Consider the following 18691-nt stretch of genomic DNA (forward strand, 5'->3'; position numbering starts at 1 on the left):
CCTCGACTGCAGGGACACAGGGACGGAGCTGTCCCCTGCAGGGTGGCACCCAGTGGGGGCCCTGGGGCCCCACCCACGAGGTGTCGCAGGGTGTGGGGGCCGTAGAGAGAAGGGACAAGTGCGTACACGAGAGGCCCCTGTGGCCACCTGGTTGCCGGGTGCCGCCCTCCCCACTGGGACGTGGTCCCCGGCCAGGCTTTAGGGTCTTGCAGCAGCGGCCGTGTCCGCCCAACCCGCCCCTCACGGGGCCCCTTCAGCAGCTCCCCGGCCCCACGGGGTGCGCCCGGGGCCGGTCTCCGAGTAGCTCCCCCCAGCCCCTGTCCCCTCCGAGCGTGCGGCCCCCAGCCCACGGGCGCCCAGCCAGAGACCCGCGTCTGTCAGTGGTTTTATTGGGGCTCTGCCCGGGCGGGATGTATGCACAACATACGTAGCAGAGCCCGGGAGCCTGCCCAGGCGCACCTACAACGGCGCGGGCGGGCCCAGGTCCGGCGGTGGGCGCAGTGGCCGGCACGGTGGCGGGTGTGGCAGCCCGTACCTGGGGCGCCCCCACTGCCCCACGGGGCCTCGGGGACCCTCTGGGGCCCCAGCTGGGAGGGGTGCAAGTCCTCCCCCGCGGGCGAGGCTCAGATCTTGGCCAGGGAGGAGTGCGCGTCTGCCTGCTCCTCTTGGATGGGGGTCCGGAATCTGCTTCCCCCTGGGGAGGAGGAAAGAGGGAGAGATGGGAGGTGGGGGGTCCTCAGCCCCCCGGGGGTGGTCTGGGCTGGGCCCACCGCGGACACTCACCAGGGCCCTTGGCGGCATCCGGGGCTGTCTTCCAGGCCCCTCGGTGCAGGTGCAGGGCCAGCAGCATGGCCAGGGGGGCCAGCACCCCCAGGCCCAGGCCCAGGCCCAGGAGGGTGGGGAGCACGGAGCCTGCGGGGAGGAGGCCCCGAGTGGTCAGAGGGCAGCCCTCCGGCAGCCCCCTCCCAGCCTCCCCCCCTCCCCTGTGTGGCTTGGGGGCCCTGCTGGGGTCAGGCCAGGCCCCCTTACCCCTGGGGGCCTCCAGGGGGGGTGTGGAGGGCCCCTGTGATGTCCCAGGCCTGGCCGCGGTGGGCTGAGCCGTGATGGGCCTGGCTGGGGGGCCCTGGGTCTCCCAGGACGGTGTGGTCCAGGGGCTCTTGTCCTCACAGACGGCGTCTGAGCTGTTGCTGGCTGGCCACAGAGTGCGCTTCCCGGCGGCGGTGCAGCTGCAGGAGGGCAGAGGTGCTGGTCAGGCCGAGACCCCAGGGACAAGGGGCGGCCGCAGGCGGCGTCCGTCTCAGACTCCAGGCCAAAGGTGGCCGAGGCCCCTGTGCAGGCTCCCAGGCCCCCCACCCTGCAGAGGTCTCCGAGACCACACGCCCCTGCACCCCACGCCCTCAGCCCTGCCCCAGCCCTCCCTGAGGCCCCGCAGCCTCTGCCCTCCCAGCCTGGAACGGGAGCCCCCGGGGGGAGAGGTTCCAACTATGGACGAGCGAGGGTCTCGCACATGCTCCCCGGCCTGGGCTGGGGTCTCACACGCCCCGTCCATCCCCAGGGAGGGGCTGGCACCTCAGCGAGCACGGGTGGGGGTCAGCCACAGGGGCCCCAGAGCTCCCCCCCACACCCTGCCCTCTGCCCTCTGCCCTCTGCCCTCTGCCCTGGGCCCTGCACTCACTTGGTCCAGGGCTTGCACGCCTGGTTGTCACCGGGGGAGAAGTGGCCAGAGGGGCACGGGGCACAGTCTGCAAGGAGCAGGGCAGGCTCAGGTGCCTGTGGCCGGCGGCCCTGCACTCTGCGGGTGGGGGGCTTGGCCTTTGGGACCCCCCTGCCCACGTCCTGCCAGCGGCCCTGACCCAGGAGCGGAGCCGGGAGCCCGACCTGGCAGGACGCAGGGGAGGCGCCGGTCGTGACGTGGGCTCGGGATCGAGGATCGTCCGTGCCACGGTGAGGTCCCAGCTCCTCCCTGGGCCCTGGGCACGCGCCCCCAACCACGTCACGCACACTTGCTGTGCCACCCACCGTGCCCGCCAGGGCCGCCCCAGGGCTCACCGACTCCACGCTTGTAGCCGCCCAGGGGCTGGGTGCCTGCGCGGCAGCGGCACACGGTGTCCTGCGTGGCTGTGCACCTCTGCCCCGGCTCACTCCCACTTCCTGGGCAGGGGGACGGGGTGTCAGGTGGGGGCAGCTCAGGGGCGAGCGTGGCACAAGCACCCAGGCCCAGCGCCCCCTCCCTCCGCTGGGGTCCTCCCCCGCGCAGCCCGTAGCGGCCCCAGCCCCGGCCTCCAGCCCCGGCCTCCAGCCCCGGCCTCCAGCCCGCAGCCCCGCCTGAGGCAGGGCCCTCCTTGGACCCGGCTCCGGCCTCACCCCCGGGCAGCCAGCAAGGCCACGTGAATAACGTTCTCCACGCCGACTCCACGTGGCCCCCAGGAGGAGGGCTGTGCCCCGGAGGCGCCCTGGCCCGTGTGGTTTGGGGTTTGCTCCTGCGGCTGTGGGGGGCGCTGGGCGGGGCGGGGGCGGGGAGGCGGCTCACCCTGGTTGCACAGCGTACAGGGCTTGCAGGGCTCGTAGTTGACGGCCTCGTTGTAGAAGCCGGGATCGCACGGGCGGCACACGGTGTCCCGGAAGCGGTCGCAGCGGCTCACCATCCCGTGGCCTGTAGCGGAGGCCGGGGGTTCGGGTCGGAGGTCAGGCCCGGCCCTGGCCTGTGCCCGTCGCTGGCTTCTTGGGGCCGTGGCCGGGCCTGGCAGGCCCCCGCCCCCTCCAGGGCCAGCTTTGCTGCTGACCACGGCCCAGGCCTGGATCGGGGTCCCCTGGAGCAGCCCCGCAGACGCCCCCTCCGAGGCTGGCTCACCTGGCTGGCACTCGAGACAGCACCGGCCACCGTGGGGGTACGTGTCCCCGGCACAGTCGAGCCCGGCTGCCGCCCCCAGCAGGAGCCCCAGGAGCAGCAGGACAGAGCCGGGCAGGTCGGGCCACGGCTGCCGAACCCCCACACACATCCTCGTCTCCGCCGAGCACCGAGTCTGGGTTTTTCCTTGCAGGATGTGGCTATAAGGGCTGTGGGAGGGGCGGGGCGGGAGGGCAGGAGGAGGAGGAAGTGGCCCCAGGCAGGCAGGTGACCCCGACCCAGGCTGGCGACCCCAACCCAGGCTGGCTGCAGAAGGTGGCCTGTCTGGGGTCCTCCCGGCCATGGGGTTCTCCTGCCCTGTGTGCCAGCCCACAGGCGCAGCCCCAGGCCACTCCGCAGCCAGGACACGGCCAGGCCCTGCGGCCCTCTGGTCTGTGCCCAGCCCACACCGAGGACCCCTCCTGCTCCCTCTGGCTGGCTGCCCTGCCCTGCCCGGCCTGGGTGCTCTTGGGGGCCCCCCTCGAGGCTCACTCTCCCGCCACCCCTCACCCCCTCAGCACAGAGGAGCACAGAGCACGTGGGTAAACTGAGTCAGCAAGGCCCCCCTTTCCAGTCTGGACCTTTGGGGGGGTCTCCTCAGGTGTCTAGGACTAGCTCAGACCCACAGTGGCCACCAGGAGGCTGGTGACAGGTCGGCACTGAGGAGGGCATGAGGCCGCGCAGATACAGCTGAGCACACGCACACACACACCGTGCACACGCCCTGACCCCACGGTCACCCCGAGCAAGGGCCTGGGCCTGGACACGGGGGCCTGGAGTGTCCCTTTTGCACCTTCTGCCTCGTGGCCAGGACACGATTATTCAAAAGTTAACGTTAGCAGTTGCAAGTGGAGAGGCGCCTCCCGGCAGGTCGAGCGGCTGGAAACCCCCTCCCGCCAGGAGCTCAGGTAAGAGGGGTGCGTCCCCCTCGGCCCACCTGCGGGGAAGTCCCGGGCAGACGCCAGGCCCGGCTCCGCAGGGGGAGGGTGGGCAGGAGGCAGCTCCCCGGCCCCAGCCACTCCCCAAGCCCCCGAAGTGCAAAGAGGGTCCCGGGGGCAGCAGGGGCTCCGAGCACCCCAGGCAGCGCCTACGTGTTGAGTGACCCGCCCAGGTGGGCAAACAAGGAAACTTCTGGCATTTTCTGGAAGGTTCGACCCAGCTCTCAAACCTCGTCTCCCACTGATAGTGAGAAAAAGCTCACATTTGCAGGTGGTTCCTCTGAGGGTCAGATCAGCGTGAGGCCGTGGTGGGCCACACTCGGCGCCGGGGCACCCCCTTCCTCCCTGGGGGCACACGTGGGGGCCTCTCTGCCACCCGCAGCCACAGGCATCCGGCAGAGTGGGCGCACCTGGTTACAGGTGACCAGCGGTGACAGGCCTGAGCCTCACCTGCACCCAGCCCACCCTGCAGCCCGTCCCTGGCGGCACTCTCTCCCGCAGGAAGCTGTCCTGGGTTGGGGGTCACAGGTCAGAGGCGTCAGCAGGGGAAAGCCTTGCTGTGTTCACTGAGCTGGCGACACTCTCCCAGGGCTCGGGGTCCCGGGCAGACCTCGGCTCCTGGCGAGCCCGTGCCCCGGGGCTGGGCTCCCCTCTCAGTACAGCGGCGTCTCTGGTGGCTGCTGCCCCTTGGGTGCACCCCGTGTGCCCAGCCCCGTGTGGCCTCAGCTCACCCGGCACACCCCTGTGGGTGCGTCCCCTCGGACAACACACAATGCAGTGACCGTCCTGGCAGGGCCCAGTGACAAGCCTGTGAGGGGAGCCCACAGGAGGGGGCTGCAGGGACCTTCCTCCCCCCCCCCCCGGGTACCCCGGCCTTGGCTCTGCAGAAATCTCCACACTGCCTGCAAGCGGGCACGTGGCAGGCAGAGGAGGGGGTGCTCCTGGGAGCCCCAAGTTCCTGCCTGGAGAGCTGGACACAGACCCTGGACCCTCCGAGCCACAGGGCAGGACCCCCTGAGCCGTGCCCACACACCCATTCTCTGGCCCCCGGGCTGGGCCCTGGGACCACCCAGACCAACCAGCTCACCCGCCCAGGCTCCGACTCCTGACTTCACTCGCCCAGCCCAGACCCCCACCGTGACCTGCCTGCCTGCCACCTCCGTCCCTTCTCACAAACAGCGCAGCTCCCCGGCCCCCAGGTCCGAGGGAGGATCAGGTGCAAGGTGCTCGGCAAAAGCTACGCGCCCTCCTTGTTAACCAAACTGCCCACCTCAAATGCTTCAAGTGGAAGCCACGTGGCCACATATGTTCCAAGTTTTGTTTTGTGTTTTATTTTCACCCGAAGAATGAAGCTGAGAGAAAAAGACGACTATATTTCAAAGTAAGTAATGTGATTCCTGTTACAACAAACATTTGTGTTTTCTCAGGGTGGTTCTGACGTGCCAGGGCGGACCCCACCCCGCGACACACCCAGGCCCTGGGAAGGAGCAGGCGTCCTCCCCTGAACTTCCTGGCTGCTCGGCCCAGCTCAGCACACCTGGTTCTGTTGAATCTCAGTTTTCAAGGAAACGGCAGGAGGTGCGCTACCCCCGGCCCTGATGTGGTCAGTGCCTTCGGCGGAGCAGCTCTAAGCGGTTCTCAGAAGCCAGATGCAGCGATTTCAAGGGACCTCAGGACAGAGACGCCGCTGAGCACGGTGGCGTGTGATTGGGGCGGGGCGCGGGCTGCAGCAGCTCGTCTTTAATGACTGGCCCTGCCGTGAGGGGGCAGCAGGAGGCGGCGCAGGCTCCGGGCTCTGGGGGCTCTGGACACTGCGGCCGTGTCACCACTGACCCAGCGCCGCCCTCGGGGCGTGCAGGGTCGGGAGGCAGCCCAGGGGCCGTGGGCGGCTCAGAACTCCTCGTGCACGCTGCGGGCGTAGTCCATCAGCTTGCTGCCCGTGAAGAACTCGCTGTACTTGAGAACCTCCTCGGGCTCCAGGTGGTGGTTCTGGTTCTCGTCCGCAATGGCGATCATCTGCTTGGCCTCGTTGAGGGCGTTGAACTCGTTCATGGGGTCCATGTAGTTCTGCAACGGCGCCCGGGTGGGTCAGCGCCCTCCCCACCCTCTCGGCCGCCAGGTGGTGCTCCGGGACATCTCGTCCCCGTTGCTCGCCAGGCCCCCACGCTGCACCTCGTGAACGTGGAGGACCCCACTCGGCCCACCCGGCCTGTCCCCCACATGGGGACGTGGCTATGAGCTAAAAGGACGTCCCAACAGGGACACCAAGTCTATGTGAACAGTGGCTCTAACGCTACCCCCACCCACAGAAACTGATTTCTGGTGAAAACACCCCATTGGCTACAGGATAGGAATGTGGGCACATTCTGGAACGTTCCAGAAGGGAGACACCATGGATGGGAAGGGCACAGGGCGGGGAGAAGCCAAGGCCTGCCCAGGGCCAGCGGAGGTCATAGGGACTGAATCGGCCACTGGGCAGGGAGGGCCAGGCCAGCTCCGGCCGACCCTGTCGGGATCCCTAAACCCCACCTGTCCCCGCGCTGTCAGCAGGGTCAGAAGATTCTGGCGTAAAACGCAATGACTCATTCAGCAACTAGAGAAAAACAAGCCCCAAAGGCGATACCATTGAAAAGGCTTCCGAGGAAGGTTGTGGATTCCAACCCACGCTTCAGGCCACGTGACAGAAGGCCCCGCCCACGCTCATGGCCCCACACGTGGCATCCGCCCGGAGGTCACTTCAGAACCCGTCCACCATGAGCTCTCCCGTCGGCCCCATAAAAAAGGGGCCACAGAGTCCCCCACACCTCCCAGGGACAGTGCCAGGACTCAGCCAGGGCGCAGTCGGACGCCACGCTGTGCCTTCCCGCCTGTCTGGGAGCCCGAGGTCAGGCGCTGCTGAGTGAAGGACTCAGCGACCAGCCAGACCCCACGGCGGAGCTGCCGAGCCTCACGGCGGCCCGAGTGGCTTCCTGGCTCAGGTCCCCTTAAAGGTAGTCCAGGCTCCCCCAGAGGCCCCAGGGCCCGACCCCGGGGACACCGCTCTCTCCCCGCAGGGCCCGACCCCAGGGACACCGCTCTCTCCTCGCAGGGCCCGACCCCGGGGACACCCGCTCCCCGCAGGGCCCGACCCCAGGGACACCCGCTCCCCGCAGGGCCCGACCCCGGGGACACCCGCTCCCCGCAGGGCCCGACCCCGGGGACACCCGCTCCCCGCAGGGCCCGACCCCAGGGACACCGCTCCCCGCAGGGCCCGACCCCGGGGACACCCGCTCCCCGCAGGGCCCGACCCCGGGGACACCCGCTCCCTGCAGGGCCCGACCCCGGGGACACCCGCTCCCCGCAGGGCCCACCTCCAGCTCCTCGGGGGTCACGATCCCATCGTGGTTGGAGTCGATCAGCTCCTCGAACTCTTTCCTCCTGTCTCGCACCCAGCTGTCGTCCACATCCTGGCCCTGCTGGTTCTCCACGGTGCCCACGGGCAGGGAGACGAACTCAGGCAGGGACAGCTGCTTGTCACCGTCCTGGTCTGTGGGACGGGGGATTGGACGGGGCAGGACCTCGAGTGAGACGCCCGAAGGTCGTTCCGCACCTTAGGGTTCGCCCAAACCTAGCAGGTGCCCCTCACAGGGCCGCCCCCCAGCCACGGGGACAGGCCTCACCCAGGTCTCGGACAATCTCCTTGACCATGAACTTGAGCATGCCCCGGCTGTGCTCCGGGTGCAGGAAGGACAGAAACTCGTCCTCGGTCAGCAGCAAGTCCGCGGGGGGGTTGTCCGCCTGGTACCAGCGGTCCTTGAGGTTCTCAAGGACTTCCTGTGCTGAGAAAGGTACAGCTCGTGAGCACCTTCTCAGGCGTGACTGTGCACAAATCCAGAAGGTTCCAAGAGATGTTTTCTCAACTCAGACGGCCAGCACACGGGACACGGCTACGCACCGGGCCCAGGGCCCCACTCTCTGAAGGACAGCTTGGCCTGGGGCAGGCAACGCACAGACCCCCAGACATAACCTGGACCCTCCCAGACATGACCCACACCCCTGGAAATGGCCCAGACCGCCCTGCCCCCCAAGACATGACCCAGACTCCCCAGATACAGCCCAGAGGCCCTCAAGACATGGCCCAGACCCTAGAAATAGCCCTGACCCCCCCAGACACGGCCCAGCCCTCCCAGACATGGCCCAGATGCCCCCAGACACCCCTGACCCCTCAGACACGGCCCAGACCCCCTAGAAATGGCTCAGATCCACCAGACATGGCCCAGACCCTCCTGGAGCCCCCTAGATGTGGCCCAGATACCCCCAGACAACCTGGACCCCTCAAAAACCACCAGATACCCCAAGTTAGGGCCAGACCCCTCCAATGTGGCCCAGACCCCTCCCACTCACGGCTGTTTATTCCTTGGAAGCAGGTGGAAATTACGCCGTGGGGCTGACTCACCTGTGAAACAGCGTGTGTAGGAACAAAGGCGTCACCCTGTTCCTTTCCATCTGTTTCACGTGCGACATCACACGAAGGACGCGGTGCCGGAGGAAAACCCAGTTTCTAGAAATGACTGAGGTCATGGCTGCTCAGAGCTTCCCACAGACTCTCAGCTCGGACCAAGCGAAGCTTCTGGGAGTGTGGCCCTCATGTTCCCGCCACGGGGGCCTGGAGCAAGGCTGCCCGCCTGTCCTGAGCCCCCCGAGTGTCCCTGAGGCAGGGCCAGGGCCTGTCTCGGTCTCCAAGCAGAAACAGGAGGTCCCGACCCAGCCTGGAACTCACCACAGCCAATGACCGTGTCCGGTGTCCAGGCCTCACTGGCCCCAGTGTCCCTTGTGCCCTGCCACAGCCTCGCCAGGTCCTGCCTGGGCCACCCCCTCTTTAAACCATCAACCTTCCCATCACCATGGACAACTGTGAGACCTCCTTGCCCGTGACAACCCCCCTGGAAGGCAAATGGGGGCCATGGGCTGTCCCCCTCTCTGTCCCAGCTCCCAGGATGGATGGACGGGGTGACCTGAGACCCAAGCAGGACAAGCACAGGCTCCTAGGACAGCCTGACCCAAGGCCAGTTCTGGAAGACGGCACAGGGTCCTCACACTGCGCTGCCCAGCCCTGGGCTCAGCCTCAGGCCGACCTGAGAAGCCCTAAGTCCCATGTCCTCGGGCACAAGTGGGACCTTATTTGGAAAGAGGGTCTCTGCTGCTGTCATTCGTGACAGATCTGGAGAAGAGGTCATCCCAGATCAGGGTGGGGCCTAAGTCCAGCGACCGGAGTTCCTGTAAGAGGCCAACAGAGGTCCAGAGAGGAGCTGCTCACGTGGCAGCAGAGGCTGGGGGGGCCGGGAGGGCCCCCTCCCCACTGGGCCACAAGAGCCCGCACAGCCCCGCAGCTCGGCCCCAGACGGAGTGTGATGTGCACGGCAGCCACAGGACTCCCAGGAGCCTCGCAGGGGACGGATGGGGGTTGGGGCAGTGCCCGCGAGGTGTCCCCCGCCTTCCCTCCCAGGGCCCCCAGACCGACCGAGCTGCAGGGTGGAGGTCAAGGGGGTCGACACATAGGCTGCAGTCGGGTCGGACGCGCTAGGACTGCAGGACACGCAGGGTCCCCAGAACACAGAGTGACTTCTAAGCACAGCTCCACCAAGTCACAGGGGCGGAGGAGCCTTCAGAACTGCCACAGAGCTCTGGGTCCAGGAAGGACATGTCCCGGACAGAACAGACACGCCCGAGGGCAATGGCACCAGAGTCGGGTGGGAGGCTGGGGCCAGCCCCACCTTCAGCGGCCACCCGTGGGTGGCCGAACTCACCCCAAGTGGAATCTCACTGGCAGGGCATGGCCCCCCGGGCCCCCCAACACTACAGGACACCTTCGTGTGAATCTTGGCACCAACAGGGAAACCCAATGGAAACAGGGAAATGCAAACCCATTTGGGAAGGAAATAACAATGTCCAGGTGATAGGGATTAGAAAGGGCAGAACAAAGTCCTGGTGACATCACACAAATGGGACTGGCGTGGGCAGGGTCAAAGTTTCTTTTTTTCTTTTGAGATACAATCTCACTCTGTCACCCAGGCTAGAGTGCCGTGGCGTCAGCCTAGCTCACAGCAACCTCAAACTCCTGGGCTCAAGCAATCCTCCTGCCTCAGCCCCCCGAGTAGCTGGGACTACAGGCATGTGCCACCATGCCCAGCCAATTTTTTCTCTATATATATTTTTTATCTGTCCAAATCATTTCTTTCTATTTTTAGTAGAGACAGGGTCTCGCTCTTGCTCAGGCTGGTCTCGAACTCCTGACCTCTATCGATCCACCCGCCTCGGCCTCCCAGAGTGCAGGATTACAGGCGTGAGCCACCGTGCATGGCCACCGTGCATGGCCTAGGATCAAAGGTTTTAAAAAGTCTTCGAATTGTTCAAGAAAAGACAAAGCTGGGACCCACACAGATGCCCCGGCCCTGCACGCTGGCCGGCCCACACCCTCCCACCCAAGGGGGGACCCGGGGGCCTGCCCACGCCCAGCCTGGTGGCCACACAGGACGCCTGGCCAGGCCTCCTCAGATGTGGGCTTGGACCCCAACTTTTCTAGGGCCTTGGAGCCCCCGTCCAGCTGCAGCCTCCACCTGGGAGCTGAGCCTGGTGGCTGGGCCCTCCCTGCCTGCGTGTAGGGCACCCGTCCTGCGCCTCGTGCCCTGGCTGCTCTAGGCTTCTCCACGGACCCGACTAACATGTGTCCTACTGTCCAAAGCGCCAGCACAGCATGTGCACCCGGAGCAGCCTGGGCCACGCCCCCCACAGGACCCGCACGCGGGTGGTGTTGGTGGGGGATGGGCGGCGGCAGCCCGCTTCTCCCGCTAGCACCCACGCACACTGGGCACGAGGAACACACTCGGCACTCCATGTAGTACGCACATGCTCGCACACACAAACACGCCAGGGCACGCGCAGTACACAGGCACAGGGGGTGCACTGCAGCCTTCCTGGACGGCGGGACAGGCTCAGTCCCTGGACTCCAGCCCCGGAAGGTCGGCCTTGACCCACCAGCAGAACCCCCAGGCCAGGTGGGGCCTCTCCTCTGCCCTCCCGCCAGCGCCCTCCCACCACCGACCACGCCCCCACACACCCCCAAAGAGCCCCGACATAGGCCACGCCCCCACACACCCAAAGCCCAACACAGACCACGCCCATGCCTCCCCCACGGAGAGCCCCGACACAGACCACGCCCACACCCCCCAAGAGCCCCGACACAGGCCACGCCCATGCCTCCCCCACGGAGAGCCCCGACACAGACCACGCCCGCACACACCCCCAAAGCCCAACAGACCACGCCCCCTCCCCCCCAGCCGCGACACAGACCATGCCCCGCCCACGGGGACCCCCGACATAGACTACGCCGGTGCCCCCCACCCTTCCCCAAAGCCCCACACCAACCAGGCCACCGAGCCCCCAGCTCCGCCATCGGGCCTGAGCACTTACTCTCCTCGTCGACTTTGAGCTCTGCGTTGTTTCTGATGGCGTCAGCAACCTCCCGCTCGTCGTGGCCTTTGCTCGCCAAGAACTTCACCTTGTACTCGTCCCACGACACGCGGCCTGCGAGGACCCAGCCGTGAGCGCCTCTCGGAGGACCCGGTCCGTCCAGGACGGGCTGAAATCCCGCGCGCGGCCGCCGCGCGTGCACAGCGGGCCACCGGGCGGCGCGCACGGCACAGGCGCACGGCCCACAGGTCTGCCGAGCCACCGTCCCCAGGTCAAGCCCTGGGCTGCTCGGCGCCTTTCTGTAAAGGAGACCGGCCGGGCACGGTGCCCCGCCCCTCGCCCCCCCCCCCCCCGGCCTCCTCCCCCTCCCCCCCCCCCCGGCCTCCTCCCCCTCCCCCCCCCCCCCCCCCCCGCACCGTCGCCGTCGGGGTCCACGGCGCGGAAGTGCACCCTGTTCTCCTTGACGGCCTCCTGGAAGTGCTCGGCCGTCTTCTCCATGATCCAGCGCTGCATCTCCTTGGCGCTGATCCTCCGGTCGGTGTTCACGTCCACCCTGCGGGCGGGCGGGCGTCAGACCAAGCCCCAGGAGCCACGTGGCGGCGCGCCCGCCACGATAACCACCCTCCACCCGCGGGCAGCCGCGCCGGGGGAAACGACAGGGACACAGCTCACGGGGCCCCTGGAGGCGTCAGGAGCTGCTGGGGACGCGGGGGCCACAGCTCATCGCCACCACGGACCCTCCAGCCCTGCAACACAGGAGGCGGGATCCGCACCGACCCACCCTCTCAGTCGTGGTCACCCAGCTCCATGAACAAAAACGCCTTTTCCTAGTTCCCGTGTTTCAAGCTGCCAGACCTGTGAGGCTTGCTGACCAGGTCTTTGTAACATTCTGTTGCATTGATCCAGTCCCTTTTTGAGTTCTTTTCCCCCCAGAAACCGCAGAACCTCCTTGCAGCCACGAGATAACTACAAAGCCTCGCACCACCAGTGTCCGTAGAAGACAGGACAAGGACACCCACCACAGACCCTGCCCAAAGACTCACTGGGCCAGTGTTAGCCCCTAGCTCATTGCAATACCGAAATCGCCGCCCTGGGAGGGGCTCAGCCACTGAGTTTTGATCACGCAGCGTGTGCTGGCGTGATTTCTCACTGCGCTCGCCCCAAACGTGTACGGATGCTCACTCCCCTCCTGCATCATTCACTTCCCCTCCAGAAACCCCCGACCCTGGTGGTCGGGGAGTGGGGTTTGAGACAGTCCACTCCTCTCGTCTCCGGCTGACGTCCTCTGCGTGACTCTTTATGGCGGGACAGTGCACGCCTCAGCAACTGGCTTTCTGTGCAGTGAGCAACAGTGGCAACCTCCCTCTCGGGTTCACTAACGACAGCTCCCACAGTCACCTTCTGCACGTCTTATTTTAGATGCCTCAGGTATGACCAGCTGAAAACCGTCAGATGAACATAAAGTTACAGGATTTTAGAAAAAGACCCTTTGGGGACCTAACGTGTTCAAGGATGGAACTCAGGGTGGCAGGCGGCCAGCAGGCCCCACCTGTGGGCAGACAAAGGGCCACTGCCACTCAGCCACACGTGGAATGAGGCCCCCACACCACGTCCCTATAAAAACCCAGAGGCCTGTGCCCTGCCACGGCTTGAACATCCCACGAGGTTCACGTGGGAAACTCAGTCCCTGAAGCAACAGCGCTGGGGGCCTTTAAGAGGTGATGAGGTCAAGAGGGCTCTGCCTCAAGACTGGGCGATGGTGTCATTGCTGGAGTGGGACTCTCGGCCCCTTCCCTCTCTCGCACACGCTAGGGCCGTGTGATGCCTTCCGCCGAGTTCTGACGCAGCAAGAAGGGGCAGCAGGTATGGCCCTCGACCTCGGACGTGCAGGCTCCGGGAGCGTTGAGGAGTCGCCCGGTGTGCGGTGCCCTGCTGCCGCAGCACAAGCCAGAGACAGTCTCAGACCCAAGGAGGAGCCAACAGAGATCTTCACGGGAGGGAGGCAGGGCCACCCCTCGGGCCCCTGCACAGTGCCCTGCAGAACACGCCGCCGGGGGAGGAGGCTGCCCAGGGCGGCTGCGCGGCAGGTGGGGGTCAGGGCCAGTGACGCTCGGGGGCATCAACTGCTCCGCAACGTCCTCCTACGGTGGCCGCAGCCACTCAGAGAAAAGCTGCAGATGCAAAGGTGTCTGCAAAGAAAGGGTTGAGTCTAGATGCCTGTGAGAAGCTGTGTTTGCTTATATAAGCACAGCCGAGGAAGACACGGCTGCAGATATTTGTGCATACGCGGGTCAGCATATGCACGTGTGTGTATGAGGCCAGAACACACGTGCACACAGCACATGTGTACGTGCAGCCTAGCACGTGTGTGCACACAGCACATGCACACATGTATGCAGGGCTAGCAGACACTCCCGTGCACAGGATTAGCACGCACACACATATCTGAGTTAGCACACACGCACGTGTTACCAAGCTCTGTCGGCTGAGACGACTACAGGCAACGACGGCCAGAACCCAGATCCTGGTTTCCAAGACCGTTCTCCAGTCCCAGGAACCAGGCTCCTGGAGAAGTGGCTGCCCCAGGGCCGGGGCAGGGAATGTGTGGGTGAGCCTGGAGCATCTGACAGCGCCAGGAAGTGAGGAAGTGCTCACAAAACGGACCGAGGCGCCAAGTGGAGGAGCCCCCAGTGGCCAAAGCTGGAACAACGTGCGCAGCACAGTAACGGCATCGCGCTGGACCACAGCCCAAGTGTACAACGAGCTCCGTGAATCCACACCGAGGTACATGAATACGTGGGGAAAGAGAAAGCTCCTCCTCACACCAAGACGTCCAAGCAACATACTGCAGACACCTGCAGTGCAGGACAGGGGGCTTCCTTCCCGGCCCCCGCGGGTGGGCTGGACCCAGTGATTTGCTTCCAGAGAAGAGCAGGGACAGGGAAAAGGGGCAACTCTACAGGGAGACACCTGGCACAGGCCACCTTCACCAGGTGACCCAGGTCGACATCCCAGGGGTGACTGCGGACATTGGGGATGCCCTGACAGGGCAAGGCACCTCCCCTCTGGGTGTTCTTTTCAAAAACCCACAGCCTGGTCCAGTCACCAGAAAACACATCAGACGAACTCGCATCGAGGCACATTCTGTCAGACACCCGACCAGCCCTCCTCAGAATTGACACGTTCAGGAAAAACACGGGAGTCTGGGCTGGGCGCGGTGGCTCACGCCTGTAATCCTAGCACTCTGGGAGGCCGAGGCGGGTGGATTGCTCGAGGTCAGGAGTTCAAGACCAGCCTGAGCAAGAGTGAGACCCCATCTCTACTAAAAATAAAAAGAAATTATCTGGCCAACTAAAATATATATATAGAAAAAATGAGCCGGGCCTGGTGGTGCATGCCTGTAGTCCCAGCTACTCGGGAGGCTGAGACAGGAGGATGGCTTGAGCCCAGGAGTTTGAGGTTGCTGTGAGCTGGGCTAACACCACGGCACTCACTCTAGCCCGGGCAACAGAGTGAGACTCGTCTCAAAAAAAAAAAAAAAAAAAAACAGGGGAGTCTGACAGGGTGACACAGCCCAGAGGAGCCTGAGACGATGAGACAAAATGCAATGTGAGGTCCCAGAGAGGTCCTGGGGCCGAGAGAGGACGCGGGGACCCGAGAGACGGGGACGAAGCCCAGGCGTGTCCACAGGAGCTGCCGCCGCGAGGCTCTGACCTGCACGTGCAGCCCCGACATCCGGTCATCTCTGAGTGTCTCCCCAGACAAGACAGCCGTGGTTCCTTTCATAGGGAGGGACCAAACAGAAGCCCCCACCTCGGCAGACGGGCCGGAGCAGGCCGTGCAGGCCTCCGTGCCAGGGGCGCAGCCCACCCCAGCAGCCCACCTGAGCCGGGGACGTGGTTCTCCCTGCAACGCCAGGGAAGGCCTGCGTGGCTCGGGGGCGACAGCTCTGACGGACCCCAGGGAGCACCGGGGGCATCTGAGCAGGTGGGTCAGGTCGTTATTAGAGGAGGACGTGCCCGGAGAGAAGCCCCGCCCGTCCCGCTGGGAGACGTGTGGGGGCGCCGTGTGTGGAACCCAGGTCCTGCTGCTGCACCACCTCTCCTGGGGGGCTGTCCTGCCAGCCCACCTGTGCTCTGACCAGAGGCTCCATCCCAGCTGGCCGCCCGGCCCTGGCCCAGGGCCCGGTCCCACCCTCTGGCTCATGGGGTCCAGCATCTGCCCCTCCGTGGCCCTGGACAGCATCCGGGAGGGCCAGCCTCTGTGGGGGGCGGGGGGGGGGGCAGTGCCTGGGGGCGTCCATAGCCTCTCTCGCCTGGTGCCTGCAGCCCCTGCCCTGGAGGACTAGTGGCACTTCCTGACCCAGGGCCATGCCCAGCATCCTACAAGGACGACAGAGACGCTGACGTGTGTGGGCTCAGGGCTGCCTCAGCTGGGCCCTGGGGTGAGTGTAGCGAGACCTGCCCTCCCCAGGCCAAATGGTCAGGACCACCCGTCTCGGGGCCTTAGCCAGGCTCCGGGAACCGGAGTGGGGGAGAAAGCGCATTACTAGGGGTGGGCAGCAGGAGCTCTGAGACTCGCAGGGCGGCTCTGCTCCTGGAGGCTGGGGAAGAGGAAAGCAACTTGGGCTCTGGGCCAGCACAGCAGCAGGACACGCCGACCTACAAATGCGCGTGCCCTAACCTTGCACAGTGAGGGTCTGCAAACACACACGTACGGGGAGTCGAGGAGCCCCCAGCACTCGCCACAGCCCTCGACCTGCCAGGACACCCACACCCTCCCTCGGCCCTGGGGCCTGGTTGGTGTTGCAACCTGCCGTAACCACGGCCCCACCCCGTCCCCTGCCCTCCGCCACAGAAGACACTGGCCAGAGGCCTTCCGGCAGCTTTTGCAGCCTGCAAGGGGCAGCTGGCCACGAGGGACCCTTCCAAGCTGCCCCAGACAGCTCGGGGCGTCGGCACACACTCACCCAACACCACACGCCTTCCAGGCCTGGCTGAGGAAGAGCGTTGATGGCAACTGCCCTGCAGGGAGGCCCCACAGCCCCGCCACCCTGGCACAGCCCGGCACCTACTTGGAGAAGATGACCATCAGCTTCCTGCGGCTCCTGCGCGGCTCTGCGTCCTCCTCAAACCCGTCCACGTCCTTGCCCAGGAAGACCTCCTGGTGGAAGTCCTTGTTGAGGTGCCCGTCCATCTCCAGCTTCACCCCGTTCAGGTGGTCTGGGGGCAGGATCTCGTTCTGCTCCCTGTTGGCGGCTCTCTCCCGAGCAGAAGAGTGGTTGGCGGGCCGTGCAGACACGTCCACCAGAAGGACCACGCCCAGGAGCCAGAGGCAGCGCGGAGCCAGGCCACAGAGGGGAGCCTGCTTGGATGCCATTGCTGCGGGGCCTGGAGCGTGGGACGGCTCCAAGGTGTGGGCTGGCGGCTGGGGGCACAGGGAAGCAAGCGAAGTCACAGCTCCAAACCAAGCCCGGGCGCCGCAGAGAGCTCCGTGTCCCCAGCAGAGCTGCAGGCTGAGGACACGCAGTTACCAGTCTGCAGAGAAGACACATACCTGTTGTTTAGTGGGACCAGCAAGTACTGCACTAGACACACTTGTTCTGCAACGTGAAACGGAAGCCTGGATTTACAGGCTACACCACCCATGATGTTTTGTTCCCTTTTTAAAGACACTGTGTTTCCAGCTCCGTCTCTCTCACTCAGAGCTGTCATCAATCACCTCAAGGGGGCTAATCCGCCCCCCAGCGCCCAGAGCGAAGCCGGCCAGCACAGTTGGACTCCGCCCCTCCTGGCCTCATGGCACTGACCCGTGGGGCGAAGGTCACTCACTCTCCAGATCTTGACTCAAGCGCTATGACCTTGGCTAAGTCATCTGACCTCCCTGGGCTCAGTTTTCCCAAGATTTGTGAGTTCTGGTGACCCCGAGTGGAGAGGGCTCACGAGGCCCGGTGCCAGCAAACACACCCACCCAGGGGGGCTCCATCCCCTCCCCCCCACTGTGATGGTCCCTGAACACACCCATATGCACACACCTGTGCACAGCTACGCATACATATGCACACGTGTCTACACACACACACACACACACCGCGCTCACATCCAAGAAGGCTGGAGTGCCCAGTCCTGGCAGGGAGCAGGGGCTCAAAGAGCCTCAAACCTCACCTACCCTAAAGGGAACTCTGGTTCCCTCCGGCCCATAAGCCTGCTCCTTCCCAGGCTGTGCACCTGGCAAACCCACTGGTCTCCAGGTGCAGCTCAGGCCCCACCTCTGTGTGCTGTAGCTGTTCCCTGAACACAGGCTGACTGAATCTCCCGTTTTTCGGTCCTATCTTACTCAGCTTCGCTGTCCTGGCACCTGCGGTGCTATCTGCACACAGCAGTCACTCAGGCCTAGGTCCCCCACGGAAGGGAACCTCGGACACAGGTGCTCACGTCTGGTTTCCTTAACATGGCTGAAGCTTCTTCCTTTCCTGCTGGAGGAATAATTCTACTCCTGCTCACCTGGTCAGGGAAGCACCGGGTAGGAACCAGGACAACTTCCTCCTGGTGTTTGTTGACTCCCTTAATTGCAGTCATAAAAACACACGTGTGTGCGGAGACTGTCCTTTGCTCCTTGAGAGAAAAAAGACAGCAGATCCTATGAATTATGTCAGGAGACCATCAAGCAAAACTTCCCCCACTTCGCAACATTCCTCCCAGCGGCAGTGACCGCGCTGGCCAGCGGCCCCCAGCCCTCCGCCCGGCGCTAGAATGGGACTTCTCGGCTGCGGACAAGGACTCGGCAAACCCTTGCTAAGGGGAGGCTGGGGACACCTTAAGTGGAGGGGATGTTTCTTCGCCATCCCTGCGTTTCCGTTCTGGTGAAACTAGGCTATGTCTTGGGGTTGAGGAGCAGCCCTAACAGCGATCACAGCTGCCATGGCGGGCCCGACACCCAGGGCTCTCCACACGACTTCAGATCTTCTAACCCTGCCGCCGGGATCACGGCCCGCGTACTGCAGACGCGGAAACCGAGGCACAGAGAAGTTGGGCAGCTTGTCCAAGGTCATCGCGGGGCCGTCCTGGGTTTCGGCCAAGAGACGACCGACCGCGGAGGGCCCCGAGCCCCAGGCTGGCCCACAGCGGCCGCCCAGCGGACGAAGCCCGGCCCGGGGCGGCGGCGGGGTCACTCGGCCCTGCGCCCCCGGCGGCCCGGGCCTCACTCACCGGCCTCGCTCCCCGCGCCGGGTCCGGAGAGCGCAGCGCCCGCGACGCCGCCGACCGTCGGCTCAGGCCGCGGCCATCTTTCTTGCGGGAAGCGGCGTGCAGGCGGGCAAGGGGCCGTGCGACCGGCACGACCTCACGGTGGCGACGGCATCGCCGCCATCTTTCCTGCGGGCGGAAGCGGCCGCTAAGGGCGCCCAATGAGAAAGGCG

The 18691-nt window shown here is 65.3% G+C and overlaps 2 protein-coding genes across 3 annotated transcripts; both read right to left on the bottom strand.

Annotated features, from left to right (window-relative positions):
• Positions 1–623: 623 nt before the first annotated feature.
• On the bottom strand, positions 624–2999 carry TNFRSF4 (TNF receptor superfamily member 4). Of its 2 annotated transcripts, none has more exons than XM_069464733.1 (7): positions 2852–2999; positions 2531–2653; positions 2050–2151; positions 1676–1742; positions 1030–1226; positions 784–912; positions 624–694 (listed from the first exon to the last, which is right to left on the bottom strand). In XM_069464733.1, exons 1-7 carry the CDS (start codon positions 2997–2999, stop codon positions 624–626), a joined length of 837 nt encoding a protein of 278 aa, XP_069320834.1. The 2 variants fall into 2 exon arrangements, with proteins under 2 accessions (XP_069320834.1, XP_069320833.1); XM_069464732.1 differs by having other exon boundaries at positions 624–735; positions 771–912.
• Positions 3000–5141: 2142 nt separating this feature from the next.
• On the bottom strand, positions 5142–18620 carry SDF4 (stromal cell derived factor 4). Its single transcript, XM_069464720.1, has 8 exons — positions 18483–18620; positions 17778–17888; positions 16349–16701; positions 11691–11827; positions 11275–11388; positions 7485–7643; positions 7176–7351; positions 5142–5892 (listed from the first exon to the last, which is right to left on the bottom strand). Exons 2-8 carry the CDS (start codon positions 17850–17852, stop codon positions 5716–5718), a joined length of 1191 nt encoding a protein of 396 aa, XP_069320821.1. The 5' UTR covers positions 17853–17888; positions 18483–18620; the 3' UTR covers positions 5142–5715.
• Between the last annotated feature and the right edge of the window lie 71 nt (positions 18621–18691).

The sequence above is a fragment of the Eulemur rufifrons genome, unplaced genomic scaffold (genome assembly GCF_041146395.1).
Source record: "Eulemur rufifrons isolate Redbay unplaced genomic scaffold, OSU_ERuf_1 scaffold_84, whole genome shotgun sequence".
In the NCBI taxonomy this organism is placed as follows: domain Eukaryota; kingdom Metazoa; phylum Chordata; class Mammalia; order Primates; family Lemuridae; genus Eulemur; species Eulemur rufifrons.